At 35.3% G+C, this 26177-nt stretch overlaps 1 protein-coding gene across 1 annotated transcript in view; it reads right to left on the bottom strand.

The window, feature by feature from the left end:
• Window positions 1-1542: 1542 nt before the first annotated feature.
• The window catches only part of LOC138702244 (serine protease gd-like), a 36721-nt gene continuing 12086 nt past the window's right edge, over window positions 1543-26177 (bottom strand). Inside the window, exons 4-6 of the mRNA XM_069829832.1 lie at window positions 9084-9205; window positions 5690-5857; window positions 1543-1737 (exon numbers count right to left, since the gene is read on the bottom strand). Of these exons, the coding sequence (XP_069685933.1) occupies window positions 1543-1737; window positions 5690-5857; window positions 9084-9205 (485 nt within the window). The remainder of the gene's footprint in view (window positions 1738-5689; window positions 5858-9083; window positions 9206-26177) is intronic.

Below are 26177 nucleotides of genomic sequence, written 5' to 3'. Positions count from 1 at the left end.
AGTGTACTGGGTACAAAGGCAAACCATGAAGCACATCTCAATGACATCATGCTTAAGATGCTATGACAGTTGGGGGGGGGGGAGCGACAGCGTAGCCCCCCTCCCCAAACAAAATTACATTATTCCGAATTAGGTTGGGATATGGCTAATACATTACATTATTATGTAGAATATGGGATTGAAAGCGGATAGATTCTCGGCTGAGTCAAAGGAATCACCTGAACTTCCCGTGCGCTAGTTTCGTCTTCCCTTATCCTATGATAAGAAAAAAATATAATACCATTTCTACTACCTATATATCATTATGAGATCAGTTAGGATGTGTCGTATACGCTTATCCACAATAGCTGGAATTTAGTAAACCTTATCAAATTACAGAGATGTCATACGACCATAACCTCAATAAGTTACGAAGAGATGTAACTCATAATGAACATAAAATTTACAACACTCCCGGACTAAAAGAGTCGATAATTTTTAGTTTGTCTGTCTCTATAATATGTGAATAATTTAAATACCGAACTTGTTAAATTTAGCACAAATTCCAAAACTTGGATATTTGACACTAGTTGAATTAAAAAACCAATCTACAAAACTCACATATCATTAAAAACGAACATATTACTGTATAATAATACACTATACAATTTATTTGTTAAAGTACAATTAACTTACATGTAAAGTTTTTCATTTTCCTGATTAACTTTTAACACTGATTGCCCATTTGCCGATTAAACTACAATCATGTTTACTAATTTAAAAATGTCATTATTAAGCCTTTTATCTTAAATTCGGCACTACTCACGGCAATATTACCATAAATACCTTTCAGTATATAGAAGTTTTTACCTTTTGTAAAAATATTTCCAAATTCATGAATGTCTGTATGGTTGTGAAACTTGGACTCTTACTTTGAGAGAGGAACAGAGATTAAGGGTGTTTGAGAATAAGGTTCTTAGGAAAATATTTGGGGCTAAGAGGGATGAAGTTACAGGAGAATGGAGAAAGTTACACATCGCAGAGCTGCACTCATTGTATTCTTTACCTGACATAATTAGGAACATATAATCCAGACGTTTGAGATGGGCAGGACATGTAGCACATATGGGCGAATCCAGAAATGCATATAGAGGGTTACTTGGGAGGCCGGAGGGAAAAAGACCTTTGGGGAGGCTGAGACGTAGGTGGGAAGATAATATTAAAATGGATTTGAGGGAGGTGGGATATGACGATAGAGACTGGATTAATCTTGCTCAGGATAGGGACCAATGGCGGGCTTATGTGAGGGCGGCAATGAACCTCTGGGTTCCTTAAAAGCCAGTAAGTAAGTAAGTAATGTGAATATCCATGTCTGAAGTGAATATAACTGTGTCATCAGCATACTGGGCGAAGCGACAGTTTTTGTGGCGAGGGAAATCTGTCAGACAGGATTGAACTCTGAAGCTTACATCCAAAGACAAACATGATCCAGGTATGATCTTTGCTCTAAGTTAAAACTTCGCATTCGAAGATAAGGAAGTCTGTTTCTTTTTACCCTTTACGTTAACATCTGAGTGGACGTGATGTATTCTTGCACTCACCATTTAGAAATCCGGCGCAGTATGTCTTGTCAGAGGTGAACTGTGGGTAGAAATCTCGGTCACTGAACAGGCAGACATCTTGTGCCACGATCGGCATCTTTGGCATCTTCAACTCCTCTGTTACTTTCCCTGTTTCATCATAGCCCCAGCCTGCAACCTATGTAACAGGAGATGTGACAACACAGCTTGATAATTATTGCATTTGAAAAGTCTGGGAAACGGACTGTCTTAATTACTGCTGTTGATCGATCAAAATATTTAATCGATTAACGATTTGAATTTAATCGATTAATCTTTTTGATCGATTTGAAAAAATGTTTTAATATACTGTAATACCCAATTATTGTTCAATTTAACTTGTGTTCGGTGATAAGTATAAGTATTAAATGTTGTATATTTAAATTTAAATCCAAACATTTCATCGAGTTTACCTCTCAAATTCTCATATGACATACACTTTTCACAGACCACAGAAAACTGATTATTTTTCTTTATCAAACTAAACACACAACCTTCATATAAAAAATCAGTACAGAAACTGCAAAACTATAGCGGTCGAAACAGAAGACTGGCCCTTATTGTAATCGAATTACCAGATTTTAGAAAGAGAAGAAGGTAGTTACGCTCTCACTTGCACACAGTGTAGACATGGCTATTTTGTAAGGGATGAGGGGGACGAATCTCAGAAAAGTATGTACCGTATTTCATTTGCTAGGAAGATGAGCTGACAACAAGGTGAAAGTTTTCTTGGAAAACCATAAAACTTAATAAGGGTTTCGCATTGTGTTTCAACTTTCAATAGATGTAGACTAGGTCACTTCCTCATATCTCCAGGTCTTTCTGAAGTGTTTGTGCAAAGATTTTCCCTATGCTACCTGGTTTACAGTTAAAAAAGAACAGTACTATTGTGCTTTTAAGTAATCAATTTTCGAGAGAGAAATACTGTCGGAATATTTAGTATGAGTTTGTATTAACAAAATAATAATTAATATCAACTACAACCGATTAATTTCAATTGACTCGATTATTCGATTAAATATTTTTGATCGAATAATCTTAGAGCAGAAATTGATCGATTAATCGATTAAATCCAGGGACGTCGCTAGGGGGGTGCGAAAGGGTGCGCAAGCACCCCATAAAAAATCGGAGCACCCCTTTCTGCACCCCAAAGGACAATTTATTAACAAAATACTAGGCATAAATTATTTTGAAGAACAAAAACAAACAAACAATTTCTTGGATGTGAAAAAACAACTATGTCCCATAGTGTATCGTAATGGATGTGATGAGCAATAATAATAATAATAATAATAATAATAATAATAATAATAAACAGATGTATAGTATGCGCGCAAGTGCATGAGAGAACATTTTGGATTTTTTATGTACCAAATGTTTACAGCTAGCACCCCATTTTTAAATCTCGCACCCCATCCGCACCCCCTTGCTCTGATCCTGGCGACGTCACTGATTAAATCCCACAACACTAGTCTTAATAAATACGTATAATGAACTTAACATATTGCAATTCTATAATTTCAGTCATTAAATGAGGTTGAAAGGGTTCAATGACAAAATTTCTCGTGGATATGGATCTGAAACGAGAAACAAGATAAACTGGAACACCTGTCTACCTTCAGTACTGTCTGAAAAATCCATAGTGACAGTGCCAGAGTGCCCTAAAGTTCGTAGACTAGAGTGACCGGATTTACAAAATAAAAAAAACGGAACACTTATTAAAGTTGACATGAATCCATATTTTACCTAAATATTAATTTATTATTATCAAAAACTTTCCCTAATTTGTTATGAATATAAAACCAATGCAAGAAGGAGAAAAAAAAATTACGTGCAATGTCTTATCTGAAGTGATTTCTTAACAATACAATCGAACCTTTCAACGCAAGTAAACAAACATTGATAATTGTACATAATGGCAAATGAAAAGCCTTGTAAAAATCAACAAACTGCTTCGGGATGAATCCTCTTGCTCCGACCATCAAGCCTATTTACTTGTGTTTATATTATGTCAGTGAGCAAAAAAATGAACAATCTGATGTTATTGTTGCCTGATAGCGTCATAAATTAATAATTAATTACCTGTAGTAGTTTGTTAATTATTTATTATCTTAAGAACCAGATTTATTTATTAAAGAATTAAGAGATAATAATGAATCGGTTATTTGGGAAACTACAGGAGTCCATTTTTTTTAGCCAAAACGAGTTTATTGTGTTTCTAACATATATATATATATATATATATATATATATATATATATATATATATATTTGCACTTTATTCAATATTTATATAAATGACTTACCCTCCCTATTAGAGGAATCAAACATGTAAACAGCACTATCTGCAGATGATATAGTTTTGTGGACTTCCGGATCTTACAGACATAGAGACAAAATTCAAAATTCTGCTCTTAAAGCTCTAAATCAACTACATGAATGGAATACATCAAATTTGATGACACTCAATTTAAGCAAAAGTAACTACCAAATATTTTCACTTGGTAAAAAAGAAAGAGAATTCAATATCCAATACAATGGTCAACACCTTCCTAGGACTTATGAATCCAAATATCTTGGAGTTATTTTCGATAGTAAGTTAACATGGAGCAACCTTTTGAAATACATTTCTGAAAAAGCTCGTAAAAGATTCTCCCTTCTAAAAAGACTAGCAGGAAAGGAATGGGGATGCTCTAGGAATACTTTGAACACTACATACAAAATGTTTATACAGCCAGTGCTGACATACTGCGGAGAAATTTTAATTACTTCACCTTTCATAAACGACATAGAATATGTTCAAAACCAAGCTCTCAGACTCATTACTGGTGGAATCAAAACAACTCCAATAGATTCTATGAGATTCCTCACTAATATTAACAACATCAAAATGACAATAGAAGAAAAAGCACTGATTCAATATGAAAAACTTATTAGATTACCAGGAAACAATTGGCATTCATACAGTCCTCTCTGTAGATTGAAAACTCAAAAAAGTTTCATATCCATTGTTCAAGAATTAAAACAGAAAATCAATATCCCGTACTTTCAATACTTTCTGAAAAATCCATAGTGACGTGCCCCAAAGTTCGTAGACTAGAGTGACTAGATTTTCAAAATAGAAAAACGGGACCCTTATTAAAGTTGACATGAATCCATATTTTACCTAAACATTCATTATTACTGCTTATATTATGTCAGTGACTGTTGTCTGACACTGTCATAAATCAATTAGTAGTAGTTTATTAATTATTTATTATTGTATTTATTTATGTCTTATTTATGTCTGTATTTATTAATGAATTAAGAGATAATAATGCATCCGTTATCTGGGAAACCACGGGAGTCCATTTTTTTAAGCCAAAACGAGCTTATTAAGTTTCTAACATTAATACATGTATTTGCACATTTATAAGAGAAAGTAGACATGTTCGCCTTATTTTAAGTGATGATATCATGACTGCATTTCCCTGAAGAAGATGAAATCAAAAGATTTTTAGAAGATATATTTTCCTGGCCTAGTCATAACAGAGATGACGCAGCTCAGAGGGTGTAGTATGGGACTTCAATAAGATATCTGTGTTTTCACTTTAAAACTTTTTAGAACTTTCCTTTTCATTTTGTAATATGAAGGACGAATGTCGGTACCTATACCATTCACACGTCCCACACCGTGGCATCTCGGTCTAAGGCATCCTGCCTAGGACTCGCATTACGGAATGCGTGCTGGTTTGAGTCCTCATGGAGGAAGAAATTTTCTCATGAAATTTCGGCCAGTGTATGGGACCGGTGCACACCCAGCATTGCGATGCACTTGGGGAGCTACGATAGGTAGCGAAATCTGGTTGTGAATGCCAGCTATAACGGCTGGGGGGATGATCGTGCTAACCACACGATACCTCCATTCTGGTTGGATGATCATCCAACTCTGCTTCGGCATGTGGGCGTGAGACCAGAAGCCGGCTGGTTGGTCTAGGCCCTTCACGGGCTGTAGCGCCACGGACTATTATTATATTATACTATTCACACCCTGTATAGATGGAGAGTGAGGAACAAAGAAAGAAATGCCACATGGAGGCTGAGGTACTGACCGTGCCCTGCTGGTTGACAACGTTGGCCAGGTCGGCCTGCTGGCTGTCCCACAGGCATATGGGGCGCACGTACTTGGTGAAATGGACGGGGCTGGTCAGGATCAACAGCGCCAGGTCTGAGCGGTAGTTGGACGAGTTGTAATCGGGGTGCAGCAGCACCTTCAACACCTGCACAGCAAATGTTTAAACAATGGCAGGAGGGATATGAATCTTATGTCACGGGAAATGAATCAAAGACTATGGAATGATATCTTTCAAAAGTTAAATGGTTAGCAGAGTCTCTATTAAAAATGTCTAATGTACTCACTGCGAAACTTACTCCATGTCTTAGTTATTTACTCTTTCATTTAAGGTAGAAACACATTATTGCCACAGCACGGCACGAAATGTGATTTCCTGTGCTGTCACGTTCTGCATTCAATGTGTGGTATTCGTTTTCTCCATTTATTTACGTTGCTCAGAATCACACTGTTCCCACGCCACGGACGCCACGTCCTCTCCTGTGTAGCACTCGTGCCATCACGTTTAGATTTTCTGTTGCACCGGACATCGGTGGATGGTGGAGAGCACGTGCAGTTTCATTATGGAGTAATACATGATTGAAAAAGTAAGGCAACATGAATTTTTGTACAATTTTATGTGCTCTAATTACAGAGACTTGAACATGAGAAACATATGATGTGAGGAAATAGGAAGAGAATTGAATATGAGCGATGAATACTATAATTATGTCAATTTATCCAGCATTAGTGACTATCGACTGAACTAACCTTTTTATTTCCATTATTATTATTATTATTATTATTATTATTATTATTATTATTATTATTATTATTATTATTATTGGTACAGCAGAGTAGATGTGACTATACATATTAACTACAACAAAACATGTATCTTAATTTTGCGATCTACTTCGACGAACAACATTTAATGACAGAGCAAGAAGAAGACAATGAAAACACAGCAGCAGTTGCAATAAAATTATCGCGTCCTTTATCTGCGCCATCAAGTTGCTATACATTTCCACCACAGGATGATGCTCTACGAACTGCAGGACTGTCCCCATCAACAGCACAAGACATAAGTGTAGTTACGCTCACAAATTGTGAGCCAATAATGGACAATGATTATTATCGCTAAACTATTATCAGGGTTCGTTCAGTTGTACAACAATGGATATTATTCAAGAAGCCACTTCTCGTAGATATGAAACTTCATTGAAATATTATAATAAAGAGTTGTTTAGTTTAGTCAACTGTCCGAAGACAGGTCTGAACCTCACAAGTGATACCAACAAGACACTACTTAAGAGGCAACTAGGCCAGGAGATAATGGGGTAGGGTGGCCAGTTCCTTTCCCCCTCCACTGCATACATCGGCGACTAGCTATATATTACACTAGTCAGACTTCAGATGCACACAAACAATTGTTCTTCCTCTGACACATATCGTCAAGTGAGATGTACTGCCTGATAATAGATGTACATATCAGCCAGAACTTCAATCAGAGGTAGGCCTAATTAAACAGTATTATTATTTAAATTTGTAGCATGAATTCACTTTAAACATACGACTAATTTTTTCTCCAGTGTTCACTGCTATTCGAAATTGAGTGTTCTGTTTCTATATTTTCGCTTTTATTAGATTGTAAATAAATTCAAATTCTTCTTTATTCATTCTAAAGTGCATATGAAAACTTGTTCCAGTTTAAACAAGGTGTGAAATTCACCAAATTCCTCCGGTTTCAAGTTTATGTCATGCACCCACTTCCAACACTTTTTTTCCTGAATGATAATAGGCGAAGCCGCATTTTCGATGTCTTCTTCAAACTCTGAAGAACTGCTGAACTAATAATCCACTCACCTTCCATCTCTGCTACAGAAAAGCAACTGAATAAAAGAGCGACTGAACAGACTGTAAGTGTGAAGTGACATGGCGTGGCGATAATGTGCACACAACGCGACACAGCACATGCCTTCCAATTTATATGATCTCACAGGAGAACACATGCCGTGGCAATAATGTGATTCCACCTTTACACACTGATTCACTGATTGATTAACAGGCAGACAGAGAGATGAGAAAGAAATACAGAAGTCATGTCATGTCAGGTAAGGTACAGACAGACAGATAGACAGATATTTGTTCGATTGGTCAGTCAGTCATGGTGAAGAAAATGTTCTCGTTACGCAATTTTTTGTCTTATTAATTGTGCTAACAAACGATTAGGGAAAATACGGGAATTTTACTTGAAGCAAGTAAAGTGATAGGTTTGGAAGTAAATCCCGAAAAGACAAAGTATATGATTATGTCTCGTGACGAGAATATTGTACGAAATGGAAATATAAAAATTGGAAATTTATCTTTTGAACAAGTGGAAAAATTCAAATACCCGGGAGCAACAGTAACAAATATAAATGCTACTCGGGAGGAAATTAAACACAGAATAAATATGGGAAATGCCTGTTATTATTCGGTTGAGAAGCTTTTATCATCCAGTCTGTTGTCAAAAAATCTGAAAGTTAGAATTTATAAAACAGTTATATTACAACAGGTTGTTCTTTATGGTTGAGAAACTTGGACTCTCACTTTGAGTGAGGAACATAGGTTAAGGGTGTTTGAGAATAAGGTACTTAGGAAAATATTTGGGGCTAAGAGAGATGAAGTTACAGGAGAATGGAGAAAGTTACACAACACAGAACTGCACGCATTGTATTTCTCACCTGACATAATTAGGAATATTAATCCAAACGTTTGAGATGGGCAGGGCATGTAGCATGTATGGGCGAATCCAGAAATACATATAGAGTGTTAGTTGGGAAGTCTAAGGAGAAAAGACATTTGGGGTGGGCGAGGCATAGATGGGAGGATAATATTAAAACGGATTTGAGGGAGATGAGATATGATGGTAGAGACTGGATTAATCTTGCTCAGGATAGGGACTGATGGCAGACTTATGTGAGGGTGGCAATGAACCTGCGGGTTCTGTAAAAGCCATTTGTAAGTAAGTAAGGTATGTATCAGCTCCAATTGGAGCAAATAATGTTGTTAATTCATATTAGATCAGAAAAGTTCTCAGAGAATTATATGTATCAGTGCTTGTTCCTTAATCGTTATGAATGTTATGGTAAAGCATACGTGAAAATGGCGCTGTTTTGGGGTCAATATTGACACAGCCATAAAAAGTTAGATATCTTACAACTTCCCTCTCATAACCTGATGGCTAATGAGCAATACATGTACAGGTCTTGAGGCTGTAAGCAAGGAGCAAAGAAAGCAACAATTTGGTCAGGCGGAAAATTTTCAGGTAAAATTGTAAGGGGACAATTTTTTGGTCAGTCAGTTTGTAAGGTAGCCAATCAAGTTAGGTCTATTAGACTCAACTCGCTCACCTGTTTGACTTGCAAACCACCTTCACTCCACTGGTTCAGGTGGTACTTCCCCAGGTAGACGAACAAAATCTCAGGGTCTACTGGTCGAACCACGCTTGAGCCTTTGCTTGCACAGTGGGCCGCTGAAAATAAGCAAGAATGCCAGTCCTTAACATGTGTACACAAACTGAAAGATGCTTTCAGCATGCAGTTTTTGGGTACATGTACAATGTTGTGGAAGGATATACCGTTTAGTACACAGAGTGGCGCACTTAACTCTTTCACCTTTGATAGCAAGTGAAATATTTCAGATATACACAAACCGACAATTACAAGTTAAATTACATCGAAGGGACATCTGATACATGTACTGTATTTTATACATGAAATAATTTTCGAGATATTAGAGTCAACTTAATTTTTTAAAATGGGAACCAACTATGTTTTACATTGCAAATGTTGCGTTAGCACTTTCTAATAAGAACTGACCACTTTACAGACTGTTTGAATGTCACCGGTAAGAGTAAACGTAAGCAATGTCTGACGCACCCTTCCTTATGTCAAAGTTCATAATGTTGACGTAATTGAATTTATTTTATTGGGTTATTTTACGACGCTGTATCAACATCTAGGTTATTTAGCGTCTGAATGAAATGAAGGTGATAATGCCAGTGAAATGAGTCTGGGGTCCAGCACCGAAAGTTACCCAGCATTTGCTCGTATTGATTTGAGGGAAAACCCCAGAAAAAACCTCAACCAGGTAACTTATCCCGACCGGGATTCGAACCCGGGCCACCTGGTTTCGCGGCCAGACGCACTGACCATTACTCCACAGGTGTGGACACGTAATTGAAGATCGAATACACCCATCGTACTGTACAGCTCGATTCAACGTTATTGGCCACTGTCCTTGGTTGTTTGGCTAGTGAGCTAGCTGTGTGTTGCGTCATAAGAAAGAAATTTAATCACAAATGTGCATAGGAGGGGAAGAGGGAAGAGGAAGAATGAAAATAATATCTATGCTCGTAGCTGAGAAGAAACTGTAAGTCATCATGACATTGTTTAGTCAACAGACATAGTGGTTAGTAATGGGACGTGTGGAAGAATATCGTGTTTTAAGGCAGAGTGTACCGCGACATGATAAGAAGCAAGTGTTAGGTGTTATGATTGCGCGGCCTGACCTGTGTGACCCAGCCTGCCAGTAGTGATGAGGAACTCCCTCTTAGTCTGTCTACTTACTTTTTACAGGGGCCAAAATCCCTGAATCAAGCTGTATATTACTCAATGCAATCCTTATTTCTTCATATCATATAAATTACTGGGTGTTCAGTTCAAAGTGTGTCATGGCTCGCTGTGTGCCGTCATATGGCTAGTCGATGAGCCTAGAGAATTCAATCTTCCTACACTTCCGCAGAGGTGTATTACCTACGTGTCAGAGAAGTTGCTTAGCAAGTACGGCGTTCATTCTGAAGAGTATTTACCAACATATAGTGACGTACTAAAAAATCCAAGATGGCCGTACTTCAGTCTTACCAACTTTGAACGTAAAGCACTAATATTAATTCTTTTCAATAAATTGAAGAAATTGTCAGTGGAGAGTATTTAAAAATTGTGGATGATCAGAATAAAACAAACTCTGAGAAAAAGTAAAACAATTTATACCACGAAAGATGGTATTATGTGCCATAAATCAAATTTGAAGAACAATTTAAATGGTCATGTCTTAAAAAAAGAAAAGAAAAAAAAAATTATTCTTAAAAACTACATTACCATCATCACTATTATTTTCCATTTCTTTTGCTGCACATATTCCTCCTTAATAGATATAGACACGTATGTATAAATACAATTTAAAGATACAATAAGAATTGTGAAATTTTATTTTTAACTAACCAAGTAATGAAAATTTAAAAATCATACTTACTGTACTTTTCACGACCAATCTCTATACAAAAATAATAATTAAGCTTTAATTTTGTATAATAAGGATTTGTTTCAACCAAATGAAAGGACAACTTAAGTATTTTTATTATTTCAGGATTAATGGAGAAGGGCGATGTAATTATATATATATATAATATTGTTGTATAACATTATGGAATGCTGACAAGTTGATGTATTGAATCAGCATTACACAATTCTAATATCCCGACTTTTGCCTCAGGACTAAGGGAATACTTCTTCGACAAAGGACAGATTGGAAATAACTTTATTTTATTTCTTCATTATACAAATTTAACATAAATCACAGTTAGGCAACAACAAAAATACACAATGAACAATCAACTGTATTATTTTCTGTGTAACAGCACACTTACTTTATTTTTCTGAAAAATATAAAGTGATATAAAAAGAAAATAACTATGGTTTTGGACAGACATATTATGTTTGCTCCAGCATTTGCATCAGCCAATAATTCTTAAAGTAGTCATTATATTACCAAATTTCCAGACGTCCTCTTCCTTAACCAACCTCTTGATAATGTTTGGTGGCATCATAGGATCCTTTGAGACTAAAAGAAAGACAGAATTTGGTTTAACACAGAAATTGTCAATGTTAAAAGGGGATCTGTGCATGTTTTATATAAGAAAGTAATTACACATAGCCCCATTTAACAATAACTGAATTAATTTTTAGTAGAATTATAGTGGACATTATGGTGACAACACTGGACTGGACAATTAATCATGTAAATATCAATAGAAAAAGGGGGGGGGAATTAAAACTAAAATAAAAAATATATTATGTTGTACACAGAGTGAAAATTAATACTGCATAAATAACATTGTACCGGTATCAAAAATATGACATCAGGCCTTGAAATAGAAATGTTGAAAATAAGCCAAACTTTCAGTGCAATCTAGCTCAAGGATCTGGCAAGTTTCGTAGCAAAATACCACCCTCACAGAATTCTTTGCTTTTGAAGGTACACAAATCTAACTATATCACATTTCGTGAAAAAAATAGTGGTACTGATACAATACATCATATTATCAGACACTTTTACTTTCCTCTGAATTAATAGTGGCCTCTGATATGCCTGTCTAGCTGGAAGTCATTGTGCAAAATGTTAAACCCTCATGGCATGGATGTCGGAGAGGTTGGTGTATCTGAGAGACCAACGAAATAAGCCTCACTGGCTTCTTGGAACACCACGATAGCTAATCCCTAAAAGTGAAACTCTATCGTTACGTCCTACGCAACAGAAAAAACACAACTTGAATTTATCAATGATGAGATCGTCTATGGCCTTCTATGCCCAAGTAGAGTCGGGCAGACTGCCTCATATTATCGCCCGTTCTCGGTTGCGTAATCACCGCAGTCCCGAGCAGTGCGCGAGTACCTAACGTAGCCAAATGACTCATTGATAGAGAACACGAGATTCTCTTGGTCCCGAGATTACCGATACTAGGCAGTGTTGCCAACTGGACGGAAATTCCGTCGAAATTGACGGAATTTCAACGTAGCGGACGGGAAAAAAAATGGCTTTGACGGGTGACGGATTTTCTGGCGGGAATTACGATTTACATCGTCTTTTGACATTTTTAGCTGCTGCCATTTTTAATTGTTTAATTTTTGGGAGATTTTGCTTTTTATTTGAACAACCCTGCCTGTTCCGTGCTATGTTTAAGAATGTCCTGTTTCAAATTTGCTCGTAATCAAGTCAATGTTGACGAATAATTATTTTAATCAGAATCAGTAAGTAAGTTGTGTTAAAATTGCTTGTATATATATTGGGTATTATTATTTTATTTTTAATTTTGACGGATTCTGACGGATTTCCAGGTGTTATACTGACGGGGGTACAATTTATGTGTTGGCAACACTGATACTAGGTCATTCCCGACAGTCTCGGAGGTCTAGGCGGGACTGTAGTACTGATAAGAAAGCAATATCGCTCGGGCCGTGCTCCTATAGGAAGCATTGGCTTATGCATTTCCCGGTTCTTTAAATATATATCACGTCGTAGCTCCTATAATACTTAATCAATCGCGCTGTATTTTTTTGGATTGATAGCTCAATGTATAAGGAAAGCATAGAAAAACAAATCGAACTGAAAATCTTTTTTGGAAAGTGAAAAAAAAATAATTAACTTCGATGGAGATTGATCTGTTCAGACTTCACATCTGGTAAGCGGCAAACTTTTTTGTTTTTCACGTTAGATGGGGGGTCAAAGCGAGACAAATGTTGAGAAAGGATGGAAATTACTTTTAAAGGTGATGGCCACTCAAAATCTTAACTGGTTCTCGAATAACGGCGAGTTAACTTGTTAGCGCAGGACTCATGACTCAAACGTTTGTTCCGTAAAATTTGTACGGAACCCTTCAACGCATGAAAACTCGTTATTGTACGGATAGTATTAATTGGTATTTTAATAAAGGTAGTTGAAAATGAGGCTATGTAGTCCAAGATGGTTTACACTTTATAGTAATTAGGCTACCTTTTATAGCAACTAAATAAAAAAATTGTTTGTAACACAATGATATGAAAAATGAAAATATTAAAAGCTGGTTCCCAATAAACCGAGAACGGAAACGGCAACGAGAACTAGAACGGAAATATTTTTAAAATAAATGTATTTAAAGGTAAGCATTCACAATTAACTATTCAGAATGCTCACATTTAAATACTGTATATTTATTTTAACATTATTTCCGTTCTCGTTTCCGTTCCCGGATTATTGTGAACCAGCCTATACTATAGAAAACTACAGTTTCTATTGGTGTGTACGTTATAAATTATTGTTACAGAACAATCATTATTGTATTCTAACCATGTTACAATATAAAATTATATAGGCCTATATGATTTACAATAATTATCCTATGTTATAGGAACGAGAATAACAAATTAAGAATTAATCAGATTTCTAATACTTGTACCTAATGATAACTTACAAGACAGTAATAAATAATAACCATCATAATAATCCTGATAATCATAATCTTAATCATCCTAATGATTACGATAATGATGATAACAGTAATACTAATAATAATAATAATAATAATAATAATAATAATAATAATAATAATAATAATAATAATAATCGCTATAGAGTAACGGTTAGCACACCTGACTGTGAAACGATCGGCTTCCGGTTCGAATCTTGGTTGGGACAAGTTAAGACTGGTTCACAATAAAAACCGAGAACGGAAACGACAACGATAACGGAAATATTGTTAAAATAAATACATTTAAATGTGAGCATTCACAATTAACTTTCACGTTCCCGTTTCCGGGCTCCGGCAATCTTCTCGTTAATTGTGAATGTTCACATTTAAATATATTTATTTTAACACTACTGTAGCTGTACCCGTGCGTTCCGCTGCACTTATTAGAAATAAATATAAGGTAATTACATAATTAAAATAGAACATTGGGTCCAGGGAACATTCGTGTTTGATAGAAGAATAAATCGTTTAATATGTTACTTAATTTAAATTGTATTTAAATAATTAAAATGCTATCATTTTGGTCCAGAGACCACTCATTTGGTGCAAATATAACTCGTTTAACATTTTTATAAATTAGTCTTGAATGCATCCTTTAATAAATCACTCCAAATTAATAGAGTTGATTGTGTAAAAATGTAAGAATTCACGATCTCCTATGCACTACTACCATAGAACGAATAAATTTGTTTTTCTTCCTACTAAAAAATTTAATATTTTGCACATAGCAGTTACGGAACAACGACACTATAATCTGAGGCGGCGGTGGAAATTTATTGTATTGTTATTTTAAAACTCTTTTATATCCTTAAATATCAGTCCTATCAAAATTTTGCCTGGAATAAAACTTATCGAAAATTATTTTTGAAGAAACTTCTGTTATGTAACATTTTTCACACAAATCAATAATAAGCGAGATATTTCGGTTTATTTAATTCAGGCCCCCTTACAACCGCCCTTTTAAATAAAGTATTTTGAATGCTACATAGCCAAAAATCTAAGTTATAACGAACTTAATTTATATTCCAATTTTCACCGAAATCCGTTCAGCCATTATCACGTGAAAAGGTAACAAACATCCAGAGAGACAGACAGACAGACATACTTAAATATCAGTCCTATCAAAATTTTGCCTGGAATAAAGCTTATCGGAAATCATTTTTAAAGAAATTTTTGTTATGTAACATTTTTCACAAAAATCAATAATAAGCCAGATATTTCGGTTTATTTAATTCAGGCCCCCTTATAACCTCCCCTTTTAAATAAAGTATTTTGAATGCCATATAGCCTAAAATCCAAGTTACAACGAACTTAATTTATGTTCCAATTTTCTTCGAAATCCGTTCAGCCACTATCGCGTGAAAAGGTAACAAACATCTAGACAGACAGACATACAAACAAAAATTTCAAAAAAGCGATTTTCGGTTTCAGGATGATTAATTATATATGTTAACACCTATTGTTTTTGGAAAAACGAAAATTACCAGAAAAATTTCGCTTACAGATTTATTATTAGTATAGATTATTTCTCGTTGTCGTTTCCGTTCCCGGTTTACTGTGAACCAGCCTTTACCTGGCTGAGGTTTCTCGCCTCAACCCAATGAGAGCAAATGCTGGGTAACTTTCGGCGCTGGACCCTGGACTCATTTCGCTGGCATTATCATCTCATTCAGACGCTAGATAGCTATAGCAGTTGATAAACTGTCGTAAAGTAACTAATTCAATAATAATAATAATAATAATAATAATAATAATAACCCTCTTTTATTCTCTGTTGTTATGATAAAGCAAATATAAATGACACTCAGAGGAAACGCAGAATAAATATGGGGGGAATGCCTGTTATTATTCGGTTGAGAAGCTTTTGTCATCCAGCCTGCTCTCAAAAAACTTGAAAGTTAGAATTTATAAAACAGTTATATTACCGGTTGTTCTGTATGGTTGTGAAATTTGGACTCTCACTTTGAGGAACAGAGGTTAAGGGTGTTCGAGAATAAGATTCTTAGGAAGATATTTGGGGTTAAGAGGGATGGAGAATGGAGGAAGTTGCACAACGCAGGACTGCACCCATTGTACTATCACCTGACATAATTAGGAATATTAAATTCAGAGGTTTGAAATGGGCAGAACATCTAGCATGTATGGGCGAATCCAGAAATGCATATAGTGTGCTAGTTGGATGGCCGGAGGGAAAGGACGTTTGGAGAGGCAGAGACGTAGATGGGAAGATAATATAAAAATGGATATGATGGTAGAGATTGAATTAATCTTGCTCAGGATAGAGACCGATGGCGGGCTTATGTGAGAGCGGCAATGAACCTGCGGGTTCCTTAAAACGCTTTTGTAAGTAATTATGATCAATTTGTGAAAGGATCTACTCTATTTCGTAATTCTGTCCTTCCCCTTGCAAAAGTGTTTCCATTTCACATTCAGCATTTTATCAGTTGGGAAACAGAAATATCTTTTGTCAGAGTCTTTGGTCCTTTATAATAATATGAATAAGTATTATTTTATTTCGTCCTTACACAGCGCAATAATTACCCATCCTGATGAAATGAACATGCCGTTCCATAACAACGAAACATCCAGATGTGAACGTGCAATATAATAATAATACAGTCGTGTTATATCCATTACTATAGCGTATACAAAACACTATCAAATGATTAAATATGGAATGTCAACAAAATGCTGATAGCGAGAAAGTATATCATAGCTCCAACCATAACTTGTTATTGTTTTAGACTAGCTTAGGATTAGGTAACGGCTGAAAGTGCTGCATTATTTTGCTTCTCCAAAAAGGCAATATAGTTCATTAAAATAGTGTGACTTCTGTAAGAATGTCGACAATCATAATGTGCTGTATTATTTATTGCATACCACACTGCTGTGCCTTCTTAAATTACTTCATGAACATTAATATTTCAGAAAGAGTCACGAATTGCAGTGATGAGCGGCAATTAAGCCGGCAGTCAGTGTAAGCATTTCGTAACGATAAGTCGGCCGTGCGATAACAGGCCGGGACCCGGTATTCCTCGTTCCCGAGAGTGCCAATCTCGAGAATACGACTCTCGGAACTGGCGTTATCGGCCAGCTAGTCTCGCCTACGAGACGAGCGGGAGTAAGAGGCTGTTTGCCCGACTCTATGCCCAAGGTTGTGGGTTCGATCCCGGGCCAGGTCGATGGCATTTAAGTGTGCTTAAATGCGACAGGCTCATGTCAGTAGATTTACTGGCATGTAAAAGAACTCCTGCGGGACAAAATTCCGGCACATCCGGCGACGCTGATATAACCTCTGCAGTTGCGAGCATCGTTAAATAAAACATAACATTTTGGAGATCGTCTAGCATCCTTGTATTTGAATGTACAGCAATCTATCTGTAGGCATATCATATTTAAAAAAAAAAAATAGTGGGTTTTGATATGAGGTGTCTGATCACCAGAGCTATTTTCACTTTTCTTAAATTAGTGGCGGCCTCTGATGCACCTGTCCTGCTGTATGTCGTGCACAATGGTAACCCTCATGGCATGGATGGTGGAGAGGTTAGTGTATTCGAAGACCAGCCTCCTATGACACACCTTGGGCAATGATTGTGTTGATAAATTGGTGTACACAACTCGCTTCATATGGCTGAATGACCAACAGTCAATTAACCACCATTTGGGGGGGGGGGAGGGGAATTACTTATGAATTGAATGTTTACGTCACCAACATCGCAAGATGAAGATTATACTTATGAATTACTTACATTTAGAGAATCACCTTTCCAAGTGTTGTTTATTCCTGTTTGCATTGTCTGGCAATGGTAACTCCATTCAGTCTCAGTCATGTCTACAAAATTCACATTTAAACATAATTAATGCAACTTAAAATCACAGTTCATTACTCAGAGTCTACAGAAATTATATTTACCATTAGCTGATCTCGTCTCCTTTTGTTATGGGTTTGTATTCTGCAATTTTATTGTGGTAGAAAGCATTATACATAATAATAATCAAATGACCTAAATTTCTCAACCCAACAATAAGCTATCTTTCCACCCACTTCTGGATTGTATTCATGGCACCATAGTAATCTTCGCCAGTCTTCAAATTGGATACAAAAAGTTAAATCTGCATCTGTAAAAGAAACAAGATATTTAGATTCTAGATAGAACACATAATAAAAGTTACTACACTATATATAGTTTAATAGTATTGTAGTTACATTACTAGGTTCCAGCTTGTACAATGACCAGTCTTCCTTCCACAGCAGGTCGATGCATAACTCCTTGAACCTTACCACCAACGATACTGGTTTGCTCCATGAATGTGTTGCAGTCTATGAAATATACATGGAATTAATAATGTTACAACATTTATTCCCTTTACTATCTTAAAATATTGTAATAAAGCCTGCCATCCATAAAAATCCACGTTTCATCCAGAAAAACAACAGACTTTGGGCCCTCACTTTTCATATTTCTCACATTCTCTTAAAATTAATATTTTTACTTTCTCTTACTTATGTGAGATTGCCCTCTTTTTTTCAATTTAAACCACATTTCCTTCAAAATTGTCCTTAATGACGAACGTGATCCTTCAAATGCAGTATGTATCGTAGTTTCCTGTTACATGGCCCAGCACATAGAAAATAGTACCTGTAGTGATAAATAAGAAGTAATTATAAATGTAAAGTCTACAGTCTTTTAACTTATTAAAATTATAAAAAAAGAAAATGTTACTGCCATAATTTTCTTCATCTCGATTCGGTCTATCATATACAAATCTTGCAATGACTTCCTTGGAAAAATTATCTGATGCCGGTTATAGATTGTGGATATGTCTTGTTTTTCCCTGGTGTAGACAGCATATGCCTCTTTTCAGATTTGGTAATAATTATTTCTACTGCATTCTATGAATGCTGTGATAAAAGTATGGAGATTACATATTTTATTTACAGTATTTACTCACAAATGGCTTTTAAGGAACCCAGAGGTTTTTGCTGTCCTCACATAAGCCCACCATTCGTCCCTATCCTGAACAATATTAATCCAGTCCCTAGCATCATATTCCACCTCCCTCAAAATATTATCCTCCCATCTACGTCTCGGCCTCTCCAAAGGTCTTCAAACTAACTCTATATGCATTTATGGACTCACTCATTCGTGCTACATACCCTGCCCACATCAAACGTCTGGATTTAATAATGTTAGGTGAAGAATACAATGCTTGCAGTTGTGCATTGTGTAACTTTCTCCATTTTCCTGTAACTTCATCCCTCTTAGTCCCAAATATTTTCCTAAGAACCTTACATTCTAACACCCTTAACCTCTGTTCCCCTCTCAAAGTGAGAGTCCAAGTTAATGCTTCTTATACATACATGCCTGTGGTGTAACAATATCTGGAACAAGTAAACATATAATATGCTCCTTTTTAATTATTCCTATAGCCTTAAAGATTATGGTAATACACTGAAGTACTTGGGACAATAATAAAAATATTCTTCTGCGTTATTGAATACCTATTTTTTTTTTTTTACTTAATTTCTAACAAGAATATTTTTATACATACGAAAGGTTATCAGTGATGGGACTTTACTTTATTTGGGACTTGTATTTCTAAGTAAGCTTAAAATTTTTCAAAATTCAGTTGCATGTAAACTCAACCACATGCATTAGTTTATCATGAAGTTGCATTAGATTAGGTTACAGAAAAGTCTCCGTATGTTAAATTATGTGTAAATATTTTTTAACACACTATCATGGATGCATCCTCATGGAATAAGATCTGTAATGATCCTGTCAAATATTATCTATAAAAACAGGTAGGCCTACTTACAAGAGATTTGCAATTCTTGCCATTAGAACCACTTTGGTTAGACAGATATCTTCCTATTCTGCTTCAGCCTTCAATTGTCTGTACATATTAACTCTGTACTTATTGTAAGCTGCTCTGTAACGAAAGTATTTTCTTTCTTGATGTAGGCCTATAAGTTCTTCAGACTCTTTCCTTCTGGACATGTTATAACCTTAAAATAAAATGGTTATTGCATTTTAAAATATGAACTACACATTAACCTAACTTCAACCTTGATTTTATTCACTTTCATTAGACTGAATATTTGTAAGGTTATGTAAAAATTACATTACGTAATTCTCCAAAATAACTGCACCATAGAAGACACTATTTTCTTTTGTTCCACTGACTTGTGTGAGATGATAACACATGGTTTTAGTTTGGAGCTATAAATACTTTCAACATAAAAGTCATTTGATACCTGTATATTCTAATGGATAGTTGTAAGTTTTTATAACAGCAAACTAATAAACTACGTGTTTATCACTATATACATCTCTCATAAGCCAGTGAAACATGCCTTCTTTGATGTAGCTTCTCTGGAGAATACCTTATATTATGATAAAAATGTAATTTTTATATCATATAATTTATTTGTATGTGAATAATGTTTTAAAGTTAAAATAATGCTCTTACCTCAGCAGAATCATCTGTAGGCCTAATTATAAATTTCACTATTCTAGAATATAAGTATGCCTATGTAATATAATATCTTAATACATATTAAATAACAGTGAATCTTAATACAACACAACATTCTAATATGTTAATTTATTGTAATATTGCAATGTAATGCTCCAAAATTTCTACTTACCTAGAAACATACAATACCGGTAATTCTGATAATAACAATAATTGCACCACATAGTTGTATTATGTGATGTGATGGAAATAGTAACTTCACGTACAACTCGCAATTTCCGGAATATATTATATATATTATAATCGCGATATAAAATACACGTAAATATTACGTTTGAATAAATCTAGTGCATTTTAAATCGAGTAGCAAGTAGGCCTGAATAATAATTCCAAGTGTACCAACATATGAACTACAAAATGACTAACTATCATGATATCTAGAACATGTGGATATTGAAGTAAGTGTTGCCAGTAGTGAAGTGAACCTGGGGGCTGCAAAAACACTAGATTTCAGCTGGTGATCACGTAATGGGGGAAAAATGTTGAAGTTGCATCTTAATACCTCAAGATATGCTGTGCCGACATGGTAATGCCCAACGAGTTAGAAAGAATCTTTCTCTTTCTAACTCGTTGGTAATGCCGGTAGTGGCAGGAATGTGAACTGTTTGGAAACATGTGCTGAGGTGGGTTTTTTCCAACGAGTTAGATACTATAGAGAGGCTGAAGACCTCTGATAAGCGCTCCCTGCGGAGGCCAACAGTACTATGGATCGTTCCCTAAAAAACATGGCGATCTATAGTACCGCCAGCCTCCACAAGGAGTGCTTATCAAAGGTACACTGCAACGAGTTGGTACATGTATTATATTTTTCAGATACATAAATATTTAATTTAAACATTTCGCTATAGGTTTTGTAAAAAGCTGATTTATAAATGAAAAAGTAATAATTAAGACTTTAAAATTTCCAAAAATGTCTCATTCCCTCGGATTTAAATGAAATGTACCGTAAATCATAATATTCGTTGCTGGATAATTAAACCCTCTCAATACAGGTACCATTGCCGCAGAGAATTATAAGATAAGACGGACTGAGCATAAGCGAAATATCTGTATTAATAAGTTTGTACCATCAAGAGTTTAGTATTTATTGTGTTTATATGGGCTACTCCAATTTTCTTTTTATTAATGTGTAGGGCTCTTTTTGTTAACAAAGAGGAAAGTTAGCGCTTGCATCACACACAATTTGTCATTATTGTTCAAAATAATGTAAGAACAGTTTTATTCTGCAAAAGCCTCTGCCTAGATGCGAGACACGTGTGAGATCAATGTTTGTTTCAAACAAAGACGTTGTAGTTATATATCTAGACACACAATTGGCGCTGGTGTCGTGTACAAATTTGAAACCTCTCGCGCAGGTTCGCGCGACGCCATGTTTGGGGAGCATTCGGAGTTTAGAAAATACCATTGAGTATATAGGCATTTTCTTAGTGGATTTCCTCCTTCACTGTAATATAACTAAACTTATTTACGCATTTTCTAACGTATAATATAAAATAACAGAAGTAAATCTAAATATTGTAACTAAGCATTGTTTTAAATATAAACGCCTTATATTGCTCATAAATAGACTTATTAGTTTATTTCTATTTCCTAAGACCGAATACATGGAATATTTTTACTTGTGTTATTATATACGTTAGAAAATACGTAAATAATTTATTTAAATTATATTACAAAGAGAGGAATGTCCGTTAAAAATGTCTATATACCCAACGGTATTATCCTAACACCTAACGCACTGTAATAATAATAATCCTCAGTGTTTTGAGAATCAGAGGCGATATGACTCTTCTACTGCAGACATTGATTGCAATTCTCTCATTCTTACATCATTCTCAATGACACAATATTGTCAAAATGTGATTGTATTCATTGCTGGGTTAGTTGTTAAATCATTAAGAAAAATATGGCGTAATAAATCTAAAGACTCAATTTATGGTACGTAGGCTACCACCAGTAAACAAAATCTCTTTTATTTTTTAACGAAAGAATAATGGGAGTCTTGTCATACCATCATCTGAGATTATAGAAATATGTCGCTTAAGTGAAAGAGCGATTATACAGATGCTGACAGTTCAATGGCATATTACTATCCACTCTTACATCGTATGAAAGCAATGTGCTCTAAAAGTAGAATACTTGTGCAATCTTTCTGTACTTATAGGAACATATTTTATAAAATGGATCCCAGATTCCTCCCGATAACCATATTTTAAACTTGTTAAACTGACCATAAAAGTGCATAAAGATCTACTGACGTAGCTCAGTGGGCTAAGGACTGTCAGTCCGGAGTTGCGCTCGGTCGCAGGTTCGATTCCCGCTGATTTCCTGGTTGGGTTTTTTCTTATATCCCCAACCGTAAGGTGAATGTCAGGTAATCTATGGCGCATCCTTGGCCTCGTCTCGCCAAATATCATCTAGCTATCATCAATACCATCAATGCTAAATAATCTAGTAGTTGATACAGAGTCATTAAATAACCAAATAAAAGAAAGTACTACATAAAGAGCAGATGTTAGCACACAGCTTCAGATTACCAGTACAACACGACTTTACATAAAAATGTTGTAAGACAATATTTAACGGAGTCAATAATAATAATAATAATAATAATAATAATAATAATAATAATGATGATGATGAATCAATAGGCAAGAAGTTATGTACACTAGGCCTGAGTTTTATTACGTGACTAATTGACTAATGCATGCATGTGACGTTTATTTCATACTACAGCTGTGATAATAAGCTATTGCACGGTAGGCCTACTTATATTTCTAACTAAAACATTAGGGACGTGTTTCTATTTTACAGGTGTAGGCCTATATTATGTGATATGGAAGCGAATAAATAATAATTGTTTATTTCTCGTCCACATCAAAGCAAACGTGTTTACAATATAGGCCTAATGTAATGTCTTACACAGGCAGTGTTTTGTTAATAATAGTTAATACTAACAATTTTCTTTTCATCTAAACTATTACTACAATATGCATTTGTATTTCTGTTCGCTCTATTTTGTCAAATAACTATACAACATCTTTAGTTACGGTATCAAATTTTTGCAGTTTTCTTTCGTTTCATGTCAAACTAACGGTAACTAAGCTTGATTATGTCTTTAACGTGGTTGCTTTAAATGTTAATTTTCATTTATCCATTCAGATTGATTTATAAGAGGCACCAAACATATATATTAAACATTCAGCATTGTATAGTGCAGCCGTCTGCTAGCCGTGCTACTCCCAAAACATGGCGGCGGATGCAAGCTTCAATTTGTCCCTACTCTAAACTTCTGCGCAGCCTCAGCTGTAGTGGCTCGGTTTCAAATTATATTAGACTACACGATGTCTCCATCACGCGACAATATTTGTTTCAAATTATATTAGACTACACGATGTCTCCATTACGCGACAATATTTGTTTCAAATTATATTAGACTACATGATGTCTCCATCACGCGAAAAGAAGTGTACCTAGCTGTGGCTCCTGTTGTTTCTGATAACAATGTTAATCGTAAGTATCTTATCGTTTCAATAAATGTGGTGAGTTATGATCATGAGTAACTTTCTATTAGTGTCATTCTTTAATTATCATGTTGCATGCTAAGAGGGTATTTGTAGTTTTAATAATTGCAGTTTTCAAAATTTCTCTGTGTTAATTCCAATTTCAAATGCATTTTTCTCAATAACTTAATTACTAGATATTTTTTTTTTAATTTTCGCCACTACCTTTCCTATATTTTACTCCTATTAGTTACATACGTCGTTTCTCTTGAAATCACCTGGTGAGCACTGAATTACATAATTTCATATTAGGTTAGATTAGCTGTAAGGTAATTAAATTTGTGACGAAGTCAAAAAATTATTTATTTTTCTTCTGCCGATTAAATTCATCAGTCTTTAGGTGCTTTGCTTTGGTTGCATCGAGTATAGCTTGTCATTTAATATCTGGGCTATATTTAGTGAAATTAATAAAACATAGGCCTACAGCTGTTATAAAACGTAAAGTTTTGTGTGTATTTTACTTTTTACTTATTAACATAGTCTTAATATGTAACTCAATTCACAATAATATTAACTTCATCACAGTCATTTCCTACAACATCCGAGCCACGCCCCTTTGTTTTGACTAACCGAAACATGGCGGACCAATGTTCAATTGTCTTCAACTTTTTGAGGTCTTTGTCCTCTCTATAGTATCTAACTCGTTGGTTTTTTCTTACTGTCGGGGTATGGGGAGAGGGTCAAGACGATTACTTACGTATTTGTTGACATTAACTTCGACAGTCAACATGGACACAGAGCATTTGATTTGTATTGTGGAATGTTCTGTATGCAACCGATGATAACAAATACCCTGCGTAAAACAGTTCGAAAGAGATTATGGTAGTACACAGACCATACAGACCGCCATCTGTTGCTACGACGTTCAAGTTATACCGTACATGTTCTCAAGTTCAGATTGAACGCCTTGATTAACACGTTCGCTGCCGACTGTATTGTTGCAAAATCTATCCCCAGGAGCCGATTAGTTTTTTTGTGTTTATTTATCATGTAATAGTGTCTATGAATAATTTTTAGCCTCATATACAATTTTGAGCACAGACAATGTTTGAAACCTTGATGACGCATTTACGAGTCACCGGCACCACGTTAATAATTCCAATATCAGTGCCATTTGACGCGTTTACGCGTCACACTTATTTTTGTTTTTACGTGACCGTATATTGAAATACTGTTAGAGAAAAACAAATTAGGCCTATCTTACTTCATTTGTGGTAGATTCCGAAACAGGGATCGACACACAATCCAGGTTGACCAAGGCAATCAAAACAGTAGAATGTTGATTCTTTTCTTCTGCCATTCTCGTAACACACTTTGCAGCGTTTCCTATTTTTTTTTTTTTTTTTTTTTTTTTGCCTTTCTCATTAGCGCGTTGTTTTGCAGACAGGTGTTTCACAGCTGGTGATACCAGTTTGATTGTTGGACTGCTGAGTGTTGCATACGAGAGCAAATATCGTGTTACTGAAAGTCTGAAATCATATAACGAAATCCTACTCCTTGTGGTGATGCAAATTATGTGCGTTCAGTAACATTATTTGGAAGAGGTGGATGTCAATTTTTTTTATACCACCGAACTGTTTTTCTTTCACATGGGTAATACGAAAGCATTTGATCTTGCCGATCGACACCTGACATGTGATTATTATACTTTTCAATTGCATGCGGCTTTTGTACTTTTTGCCCTCTTTTATTTACTGTTTCAACAATACTGTCTTCAAATTCAGTCGAGATAAATAAGACGTCGAAATATCCACATTTTGAACTGGAGTGGCTACTGGAGTAGTACTTGAATTATTAGATGTTTCAAAATCAGTTTCACTTTCACTATCACTCTCACTTTCACTTTCATTTTCACTTTCACTTTGGCTTTCATTTGGATTGAAATCACTGTCTGTCCGAATCAGGCATTGAAGTATTCACTGGACGCACAATTTCGTCATTCTTGCAAGTTTATCTGGCGCACTTTTACGATTTTTTGCATTTGAAGGACCTGGAGGCGTCTCAAAATTATCATCTAATTTATCATCCATGATTCCTCTACTTAAATGAGCGGAAGG

This window comes from Periplaneta americana, chromosome 6 (genome assembly GCF_040183065.1).
Source record: "Periplaneta americana isolate PAMFEO1 chromosome 6, P.americana_PAMFEO1_priV1, whole genome shotgun sequence".
NCBI lineage: Eukaryota > Metazoa > Arthropoda > Insecta > Blattodea > Blattidae > Periplaneta > Periplaneta americana.
Note: the sequence above shows the minus strand (reverse complement) of the source record. Positions and strands in the feature narration are given on the sequence as shown.